This window comes from Dendronephthya gigantea, unplaced genomic scaffold (genome assembly GCF_004324835.1).
Source record: "Dendronephthya gigantea isolate DGI-Jeju-01 unplaced genomic scaffold, DenGig_1.0 000079F, whole genome shotgun sequence".
Lineage (NCBI taxonomy): Eukaryota > Metazoa > Cnidaria > Anthozoa > Malacalcyonacea > Nephtheidae > Dendronephthya > Dendronephthya gigantea.
In genome coordinates, this window is record NW_021163089.1 from 997,152 (window position 1) to 1,007,400 (window position 10,249).

The following is a 10,249-nucleotide window of genomic DNA, read 5'->3' on the forward strand; positions in this document are numbered from 1 at the left end:
TGAGATTTTTTATGTCGTTATTTAGAAAAAGAGGACAAGTGTCAGCTAATTGTTGCAAGTGAATGTCCAGTACAGTCCTGGTTTTTTAATCCTGGTGTTTTGACAGCCTGTCTGGCTGGACTTCAAGATCTCGTTATTTCAAAACGTTCAGAAGCTGTCCTCCCTGATATAAACGAAGAAAAACAATTTAGTTCGACTGTGGCTGGTGAAAAAAACCTTGTTCCAAATGATGACAGCGAAGATTATGAAATACTAGATGCAGGCTTAGATGAACGTAAGTTATTTCTTCAGCTATAGTTTTTGTCTGAACAAGCAATGAAAAGAAAACAACGTTTTCCGCGACGCGTTATCAAGATAGTGAAGTGTGGTTTGCCACTTTCCCTCGTGATGTCGACCGCTTTTTCGAAATGACAATTTGCATATCGCGTTTACTTCTTTGTAGTTGAAGTCAATTTCAATCGGACACAATGTCACAAATCATATTGCCGTCTACCCAGCGTTTTTGGCAATAATTTCTCTATTTTTTTCATTCATTTCCGGCAAATCACTGTATGTTGTCTTTGTCATGTTTGTAGCTGACAGTCAGAATGATGGCGAGCGAGGACCAGCCGAGGTAAAACAATTTTATTGTTTATGAAAAGTGCAATGATTGTCCGAGGTTTGCGTACTCGAAGAGGTCATCTTGTTCAAATTTCAGCATGTTACATTTATTATTTATCAGTTATTGAACAAGAAGTTTTGCCAATTGCCATAATAAAACACAAGCAAATGAATTTGTCCACGAAATTGTGCTCTCCTGTAAAATTCTACAAATCTCATTCTACAAGCAACCGTAACTGAAACTTCTTCAAAACCTCATTTCTTTTCACGAAGGAATTCGTTGATGTTACCGGGGTCTATTACAACCCTGAGAAAGATATCCAAAAGTGAGTGGCGTTAATCCTCTTTTCTAAAAGTTGGGCTATAGATTAGTGCTTCTGTTTTCATCCATACTTTTTAAATACGTTTGAAAACAACGAGAAAGCATTTTATTTACAATGTTGTAATATAATCGTTAGATACAAAGTGATTATTGACAGTGGATTGAAGAGATTGAATGGAGTGTTACGAGGCCACGGAAAACGAAATTGGTTGGAACCATGTTGGAAACGTAAAGTTAGTCTATATATACCTTAGAACATCATTTGATGAAATTACTTCAGGAACTGCCTAAAAAAGATCCTTGCGGTCTCGGGGATATTCCCATTTTTCCTAGGGAGGATTAACATATCTAAGGTCTTCATATTGTGACGAAAAAAGTTTCCTTTCGTATCTTAGGCAGTTGCTGAAGCAATTTGATTCGATATCTAACTTTTTCCGAATCTGCAAGAGTTTATATTCTCACCACAAACTTTACCACGAACTTTTCAGAGGTGTTGATATCCTCAAAAGGCCTGCGAGTGCCGACTTCAGTATTTGGGATTGCTCAAAAGGCACGATTGAGATCAATGTACCATTGAATTATCTGTTGTCGTATCTTGATGATATGACCAGAACGTCTGACTATGATGATATGTTCGACACTGGTAAGAAAATGACTCTTTTTCATCAACCAGAAGTCGCATTAACTCATGACGCAGGGCACTTCAGTTGATTCTTTTTTTATCAAGTTGAAAACCAGCTCAAGATATTCCGCGATAGCTGGCTCAATTAGATCGCTACTTGTGATTGTTGAACGCAAACATTTTCCTCCTAATATATATAGGTCAGGTTGTTGAAACTCTTGGAGACCTTACTAAAGTTGTTTACATGGAGTACAAAGGCATATGGCCGGTCAGTGGCAGAGACTTCTGTTCCGTTAGCGCTATACGTGTTTTAGAGGATAACACCGTTGTGTTCTTCGCAAAACACGTAAGTCATATTTGTCATTTGTGAAAACACCACAAGTCTTGATACAAGAATATCAGCTTCTATCATTTGACAATAGACCTTCATCGTATGTATTTTCGTCTGAGGTTTCCTCGACTGTTGCATATTGCATGAATCAAACCTTGCTTCGTGAAGTGGAAGTCACGCACGATTGTTCTTTTAGGCAAAGCATCCTTCGTGCCCTCCATGCAAGAAATATGTTAGGTAAGCATTCTTTGTTTTCTCCGGCCAGTCGTACGTGTCTGTGATGGTTCACCTGCAGTTGCTGAAGCAGAAGTCGAATAATCAGTTCATAATTATCACCAGCCTACATTAATACTACTTTTTAATATATATTCATGTGTTTAGAGGCAAGATTCTAACTGGTGGTTATGTGATGAAAGTTCTCAGCGACAATCCTCCGCGAATTCTGTCGACTTACATAACGCATGTTGATTTACAAGGTAGGCAGAAACATAGTTCCATCACATTAACCACCTTGACATACTTACGACAAATACAACAACATGAATACATCGCTTAACTGCGCGACTTGATCATTAAAGAACTTTGTATTAGTAAGATGACTTTCATTATGCACGCCTTGCCTGCTAAAGCTGTTGTGGTTTTTCGTTTGCCTCGAATCAAAGGTAGCGTTCCGTCTCGTATTGTTAACAAAATCACTGCAAATCAACCTGCGTCTATTGGAATTGTCAAGAAAGTTGTGGAAGAAATGTACAATGAAGAACGCGCGAATCCTGATAGACCTCCATCCAAGTTTCAAATAGCCGCACTGGACTTTGCTCTGAAACTGGAGCGAGCGAGAGAGGTTGTGGCCGCGTCTCGTCCTCCACCAAAGGCGACTGGTGATACTCCGATCGTGCCGTCACAATTTGCACCTGAATTACAAGCACTCAACGAGGATTCACCGGGTTCACCCGATGATCAGGTAGAGCCTGGGAACTATTTATCCCATCGGAATATTCTTAACTTAAATACGTTGAAGTAAAGCTTCTTCTTAAGTCCTTGCGACATTCTTTCATTTAGCAGCCAAATAAGAATCTATCGCCAACTCATTCCAGCTCTTCACCATCAATCCATGCTGTGCCATGTAAGATTTTAAATTTCGAAACAATCAGATCTTCTCTTTGTTGAAAATATTAAGTTAGCTCTGTGACTGTACCCAACGTTATTAAATCATGTTTTTCTACAGTTGAATTCAACGGCTTGGATTTCAAAACAATTGGAAATCATGCGAGCGCAGGTCTTATTCAAGAGGTAAATGATAGATGATAGAACATGGATTCGTTCAACACCAACAACCCTGGTTGTCGATAAACGGTGTTCCTAAACGACCTTTCTAAATGTGTTGATGCTATGTTTACAAAATATGTCGAGACTCCTTCCTGCAGCAACTGCCTCAAACCAATGCTAACAATGTTTGCGTTTACAATTTTAGGCTTTTGAAGTATCTGATGTTGAAATTACAAAAGTCCCAGGTCCTTCTGTACACGAGCAATGGGAGTGAGTCTTCTTCTGTCCTCGGCCGAGGCAAATAACTTCGTTCATTTATCTTGCTGTACAGTCCTCATCAGTCACGTTTATTCTTTTCAGATATCAAGAAACGGAGAAAAAAGTAATGATATTTAGAAAAACTCATCGAAATGAGAAAATGCATAGGTACAAGATAAACCATACGAGACACTACTTCTCAGTCCTCCATGCAGTATATCAATACCCCGCGACCTGCTGGTGGCCTGGGTGAAATCAATCAATCACTCACTTAATCAATCAATCAATCAATCGATCCAATTATTTATTCGATTATAACCTTGATAGAATCATAAATATATAAGTTTATCTATATGTATATTATGATAAATCGATAACACACGCTGATCTCTCTATACATTTAGTTTTATTGGCAAAGGAATTATAGCTTCTCCTCCACCAAAAATTTGGGAGATTTTAAAAGACCCGGAAAGTACTTATAAATATAATAGCATGTTGAAGGTAAGATATCTCAACACTGACTATATAGAAATGATCTTATACACCCTAATTTAGTTTTTTTTTCATAAGGAAACGCGAACACTGGAACGATTAAATGACACACAAAGAATTGGTAATGAATCACATCCGTTCTCTATTAGTGTCTATCATTATTTACTATTTACAACCCAAACAAAAACAAAGACAAAAGCAAACTGACAATCTAGTGTACAACTTATGATATGTTCATAGAATATTTACATTTCGAAACGGAAAAGTGTTTCAAAAAGGAAGCAAGAGATTTCATCGTTCTAAGAACTGAACGTCAAGAGGTGATGAATTTACATGCAATATGATAAGAATATAGCGACACGATTCTTGCCATGCGTGTCCTAAAGATGTTGTTGTCTCTTACATTTTAGAAAGATAAATATTTGCTGTCATTTGTATCTGTGGATTATCCGAACTCTCCGTCAAAGAAGGATGTAAAACGAGGGAAGGTATGCTGAGATTTTTAACACCCTATTTCATTATTTCATGTCCAGTAAGGATAGTCCCTATTCAGACGTGGACAATAGAGAAATCCTAGCCGACTATCTAAATATTTTGTGTTTTTACAAACAAATGTAGATCATCGCGTCTGGATGGGTCGTTGAGCCCTTACTTCACAATGGTCAGTTGCAATCTATGGTTACGTATTTAGCTCAGGTATGAACGTTGTGTCTCATCATGGTCAAGACCATAAATCAAAATCCATTCGCATGTTTTTTATTAAAAGAACTTCAGGATCCCTGCATACTGAAATTTTGACAAAACATACTTTCGATAAAACGTCTATATTTTGAGGTGATATTCCAGGTTTACTGTGATGTGTGGTAAATCCTGTAGTTCACTATTTTTAATAGGTTAACCCTGGTGGAAACTATCCAGCCATGCTGGTCAACATAACTGGAAGAAAGCAGCCATTGTGTCTTGCTTATTTAAGGAGACTCCTTGAAAATCCAAATCAAACTTTGAACCGAAGCCAATCTATTCACGAATCAGATCGTTTTTAAGTTTCTATTTCTGCGTGTCAGTGAGATTTCAATTGTTCTGATGAATTTGATCCCAGTGAAACAGCGTACTTTTGACTTGGTGATTTTACGAACATACTTGAAGTTGAATCTTTGGGGGGGGGTTCAAAATTGAGTTCCAGCAAATGAAAGAGGGTCGTCATCTTGCTGGATCTTAGGCACTGTCTTTAGTAGGATCGCTTTTGGAATTGGGTTTGGGTTCTAATTCACATTTATTAATTAGCGATATGTTCGATGTATACGTAACACTAGCATTAAAATATTAATAATAATAATAATAATATATGAAATTCGTGGATTCCTAAAAGGAATAAGAAAATGGATAAATAACTATTTTGAGTGGCCTTATCGCTGGCATGGTAACTTGCAAATTCCAGTCTTACGTGTGATTTGTACGTCAGTTTTACTCACTACATATACTAGCATATTAGTTGACAGTTTTTAAAACGATTTAATACCAGGTACGTTTAATACCAAGACTGCATGGTGCTTGGAGCAAATGAGTTCACTAGTGCTTCATCACTGGTGGTCATCACTGCTGGTCATCGTTGGTGGTCATCACCTGTGGTCATCACTGGTGGTTATCATTTGTGGTCATCACTGCTGGTCATCGTTGGTGGTCATCACTGGTGGTCATCGCTGGTGGTCATCCAAATGTCACGCCTATTCGCAGGCTTACTCCTTCCCTGATAGACGCGGGCTTACTGCGCGGAGGTTTCAAAAATAAATGTTTATTGTTTACCACGTTTTGTTTACGTTCTCGAAATAAATGTTTTTATTCAGTTTTGACGATGTTTGTTTTAAATGAAGCTTGAGGTTTACAGGGAGATTGTCTCCATAATTCATTCTTGCTGGACTAGAGAATGTTTTAAAACAATTTCAGCCAAATTCTCAGGGTACGTAACCTGTGTTTCATGCCATACATGTGATGTTACATGTCTTCATTGTTTATACAGAATAATATTTCGATTTTTGTTGTAAAAATTTGATTTTTTTCCCAATCTTTTATGTAGAGTCACAAATGATGCTTTGATCAGTATTTATTCCCAAGAATTTCAGGTAATTTTTTGATATGACCTGTATGCATCTTTGTAGTAATATATTAATTTCGGTTGTACTCTCATAGAAAAAGATAAAGAAAAATCATCACAAACACCACCAACCAGATGTAGTTGAATCATACTATAAAAGGTAAATTGTTTAGTTATGAAAGTATACTATGTCCATATGTTTCCATCAGTATCTGAACTATCTTTGAGAAGGTAACAAGATCTTCCTTTTAGATATTTGGAGTTGATACACAACAATAAAAATGATTCCATTCTTCTTTCAATGGCCCAAGAGGTTAGTAGAGAGAGACCTGTAAAAGATTTTATGACACTAAGGTGTATAACCATGTATTATTGATATGTAAGGTTTAACATATATTCTTTATTTTTATAGATCGATCTTTCACCCTGCATACTGGCTCGAATTATCTTAGAGGAATATTTATATCGTAAATATTGTAAAGAGAGCCATGGTAAGCATGATTTTATGCCATCTCGGGTGAATTCACTGTCATGCATGCTAATAGTTATGTTATTTTTCTCCAATTCTTTGCCTGACAACTGAACTACAGTCCCAAAAGATGTTATTAGTCACATGATCAAAGACCCATCTCTGATACCTTGTGAAGAACTTTCCCATGAAATACAGCAGGTAAGATCATAGACAATATGGACCTAATTATATTGACCTCAATGGATGAATTATATACTACTGATAATTTCAAATATATTGAGAACATCACAAACAAATGCAACTAAAATTACTTTTGTTCTTATAGTGTGTTTTAAAGGATGAAAATTGTGGCCCTTTGGTTGACAATATCAAGCAGTATCCTTTTACATCATTATCAGATAAAATTGGCTCATTGCTCAAGCCACAAAAAATAACCACATACACAATGCATATATACATACAAGTAGGTCAAATATGCTTGCATTAAAACAGGAAACTTTACGTAGTGTAATATTCCTTATCAGTCCTCCAGTTCTATTGGTATCAAGTATGAAAATTTATTAGAAGAAAAATTAGCAGAATGGAAAATACCATTCCTTGGTAAGAAACTTACTGGACGAATTTGAAAAGTCTTAGAAACCTGATCTATTGATACACTGGACAATTTTTATTATATTTCCCAGGAGAAAAAGACATGAGATGTCAGGGATATGATAAAACTCCTGATTTTAAATTACAAGTTCCTATTGGTATGTTGAATATACTCCTTATGGCTCATGCACCTGATAAGAAACATTTTAGAAGTCCGTATTTGATGTGATTTTATTGTTTCATAAGCTGTAGATGGTCATGTGGTGAATTGGATTGAATCCAAAGCATCCTTTGGTGATGAGTCCAGTCACAAGACATACCTCAAAGATCAGTTTTGGAGCTACTGGAATAGGTTTGAAAAACAAAATATTTTTTTGCAAAAGATTCCATGTGGTCGCATAATCTTCTCTCAATAAATTTTACCCTTGGAGACTCTTTCAGATTCTAGATCTTGCTCAAAATTTTCTTTTGCTTATTTTGCCGAAATTCGTCACAATTCTGAAACTGATGTTTTTACATTTGCTTTTTCAACTTCAGGTTTGGTCCTGGTATGGTTATTTATTGGTTTGGATTTATTGATGAACTTGATTGTAATCGGGATAAAGGAATTATACTTTGCAATAGTTTTCCTTGCAACTTGGTAACATTGACCAGCCTTGTTTGGAAGGATGACTGCAAAAAGACCTGAACAACATGGTTCTGTGTACTTGTGGAGTATATACATACTGCATAGGTTTGTTGAAACAATATTATCCCATTTATTTTTATCATAATAATTGTAACTCACCAATAAAATTGAAGTGAATATTTGGGTGCTAATTTCATGTCCAGAATCCAAAAATATAATCTTGACTTCTTAAACTTAAACCTGATCCTAATCCTTAACCAACGATATAGGATTAGATTAAGGTTCAAATTCGTGGATTGACTGGATTGTGGATTAAATCCTAAATAGACATATTCAATTCTTGAAATTAGGTTAGATTAGGTTTATGGTTGGGTAAGCTTAACCCTTAATTTAATCCTATCCTAATCTCCAAAAAATAGTTCGTATTTAACTTAACATGAAATTATAGTCGAATTATTACCGCCAGTCTCGCATCCAAGGGCTTTGTTCTCTACCTGCGGCGCACTTGACGCACAAAATGACGCACACGAACGCAAAGCAACGGAGCTAAGCCCTGGGGACGAGGATGACGCAAAGCGCGCTAAAGAGTAGAGCCTAGTCTCCCACACGAGCGCCCCACGACGCAACGTCATAGACTCAATATAGCGCGTGAACTTAGCGCCTGGGAAAATGAAGTACGTTTTATGCGGTTCGTTTTAGTTCGGATTTAAGTCATAAAGAAATCAGAGTGCAATGGACGAATTATATTCAATCCCTAATCCTAGACAGTTCAATGTTTCCTATATTTGGGTAATCCCGTCTCGCGTGACTGATCGTGATTTCAAAATCGAAACGAAAAGTTTAATGTCAGTTCCAAGAAAAAGCCTCAAAGGTCATTACATAAGTCAATATTGATTTAGTGAGTGTATCGACACAAGGTAACAACTCAATACAACAGCTTGCCGTATTCTGACCATGGAGAATTTTGATTTACTACAACACCGCAACAGAAACGATATATTTCGCGTCTCCTTCGATTTTTACACACCAAGACCTCAGTTTGTGATAATCCCGAAAGATATTGAATCAATAAACCCGGAGTTCAGCGCTATGACTGCTGAACAGACGTGTGTTTTGATCGAAGCAGCGAAGTCTGTGCTCTCAAGCTTTCGTATTCCCAGTGGTGTTTTGTCCGTTCATCGCGGTTCCTGGAAATCACGGCCGGCGAGGTCGTTTCATTGTCACTTGTGTGTCGATGCTGACAGATATCTGGAGACCTTTGAGAGACGGAAAAAGGCGATTCCTAACTGGCCTAGCGTGGCGTATGTTACCAGGCAATGGTGCTGGAATAAAGATCCGCACTCGTACGCACAAAATGTTCGGGGGTATCCGTACAAAAGTCGTTTTAAGGAGGATGTTTCTGCTATAATACAGATAATGCAGAGTCCTATTACTCCTGTAACGCTAGACAATGCCTGTGCGCAGGCTACGCCAACGCCTTGGACCCAGGCCCAACCTGGCAACTGCCTGAGTGGAATAGTCTATCATCGAAGCCACCCTAAAATTGGGTTTGTCGGCAAGAAGGATGCAACCGTCTACGACTTACATGAAATACTTCGGGCAATTGAGAATTTTGCCGCGGCATACGGTTTGACGGACATGGAGACTGAGGACAAGGATTATGGCTGTCATGTTTGTTTGTATCTTGGCGCAGGTATATAGAGTCTGACGTTGCATGCCACCCAAGGTGCATGCCTCTTAAAAGTAGATTTGCATTGCAAGTTGCAAGATAAAATTGCGACCATTCGAGATTCGAGACTGAAAGTTGATACCCCATCGTGAACTAAGTATGGAAATTTATTTTTCTATTTTTCCTATAGCTCCTTCCGATTGGGAGTTTTCGAGTCAAGCAGCCTCAGAATATGATATTGTTGGCTACCTCGTGACTACTGGCCCTCGCTTTTATCAATTATGTCCTCCAGAACAAAGACAATCGTGGTTTGACGCGTTTCAACGCTCAAACTTTAAATGCTTAACTTGAAAAATCCACAGAATTTGACCAGAAATATTCTGTTACATCTGAAAAGACGTTATGTTATGACTTATGTTTAGACATAAACTACACGTTTAATACGTTGATATTGACCAACTTTTGTAATAGATTTGAATATATTTTCATATTGAAAGGACAGATTGAAAGGACAAAGTCAAAATATATTTACCCAGATTACCTTATCTGCGGTCTGTTTAATTAGAGTGAAGATTGAACTAGTTTTCGGTTTTCGGAGAATTTTTCGATCTATGCATGACGTTGGACAAACCTTCTCGAACCGTTAGCTGTGACACGTGTTGGCTTATCAGTAACCCCTAACGTTTGTTGATGTGGCCATAACATACCTAATGACGTCATTATGACATCATATAGCTCGTACATACTCGTATCTAAAAACCACGTTTACCAAGATTTGGGAAAACTGTGGTCAGTACTGAAGGTGACCCCGAGGTGATTCCTGTATGTGGCACTCCAGTTTGGTCTCTCAGTCAGCTGTTAAACGATAACGAGAATTTTTTCCACCAGGCGAGAAACAGGTTGATG

General features: G+C 37.6%; 2 protein-coding genes and 1 long non-coding RNA gene across 6 annotated transcripts; 2 read left to right on the forward strand and 1 right to left on the reverse strand.

The window, feature by feature from the left end:
- Positions 1 to 873: 873 nt before the first annotated feature.
- On the forward strand, positions 874 to 5,266 carry LOC114532426. Its single transcript, XM_028553927.1, has 17 exons — positions 874 to 926; positions 1,059 to 1,155; positions 1,411 to 1,565; positions 1,745 to 1,890; positions 2,072 to 2,112; positions 2,257 to 2,351; positions 2,538 to 2,836; positions 2,935 to 2,998; positions 3,101 to 3,165; positions 3,347 to 3,411; positions 3,502 to 3,567; positions 3,804 to 3,900; positions 3,970 to 4,012; positions 4,132 to 4,211; positions 4,302 to 4,379; positions 4,510 to 4,587; positions 4,785 to 5,266. The coding sequence occupies exons 2-17, from the start codon at positions 1,097 to 1,099 to the stop codon at positions 4,932 to 4,934; spliced, it is 1,581 nt and encodes a 526-aa protein (XP_028409728.1). The 5' UTR covers positions 874 to 926; positions 1,059 to 1,096; the 3' UTR covers positions 4,935 to 5,266.
- Positions 5,267 to 5,342: 76 nt separating this feature from the next.
- On the forward strand, positions 5,343 to 9,871 carry LOC114532427 (uncharacterized protein C15orf41 homolog). Of its 4 annotated transcripts, none has more exons than XM_028553929.1 (12): positions 5,343 to 5,848; positions 5,966 to 6,011; positions 6,079 to 6,143; positions 6,236 to 6,296; positions 6,396 to 6,474; positions 6,574 to 6,653; positions 6,781 to 6,830; positions 6,988 to 7,055; positions 7,139 to 7,204; positions 7,293 to 7,398; positions 7,584 to 7,779; positions 9,534 to 9,615. In XM_028553929.1, the coding sequence occupies exons 1-11, from the start codon at positions 5,757 to 5,759 to the stop codon at positions 7,732 to 7,734; spliced, it is 864 nt and encodes a 287-aa protein (XP_028409730.1). In that variant the 5' UTR covers positions 5,343 to 5,756; the 3' UTR covers positions 7,735 to 7,779; positions 9,534 to 9,615. The 4 variants fall into 4 exon arrangements, with proteins under 4 accessions (XP_028409730.1, XP_028409732.1, XP_028409731.1 ...); XM_028553931.1 differs by having other exon boundaries at positions 7,299 to 7,398; XM_028553930.1 differs by lacking the exon at positions 9,534 to 9,615 and adding an exon at positions 8,574 to 8,637.
- Positions 6,136 to 8,189, reverse strand: LOC114532429. The gene is made up of 3 exons (XR_003687952.1): positions 8,135 to 8,189; positions 7,834 to 7,993; positions 6,136 to 6,312 (listed from the first exon to the last, which is right to left on the reverse strand). It is a non-coding gene; the product is annotated as an uncharacterized LOC114532429 (long non-coding RNA).
- Positions 9,872 to 10,249: the final 378 nt, after the last annotated feature.

Coding starts and splice junctions, on each gene's coding strand:
- LOC114532426 (XM_028553927.1), top strand. CDS start 1,097: ATGGAGTGTTACGAGGCCACGGAAAACGAAATTGGTTGGAACCATGTT. Junction 1,156..1,410: donor AACCATGTTGGAAACGTAAA/GTTAGTCTATAT, acceptor CGAACTTTTCAG/AGGTGTTGATATCCTCAAAA. Junction 2,113..2,256: donor CCATGCAAGAAATATGTTAG/GTAAGCATTCTT, acceptor TCATGTGTTTAG/AGGCAAGATTCTAACTGGTG.
- LOC114532427 (XM_028553928.1), top strand. CDS start 8,629: ATGGAGAATTTTGATTTACTACAACACCGCAACAGAAACGATATATTT. Junction 9,368..9,533: donor TTGTTTGTATCTTGGCGCAG/GTATATAGAGTC, acceptor TTTTTCCTATAG/CTCCTTCCGATTGGGAGTTT.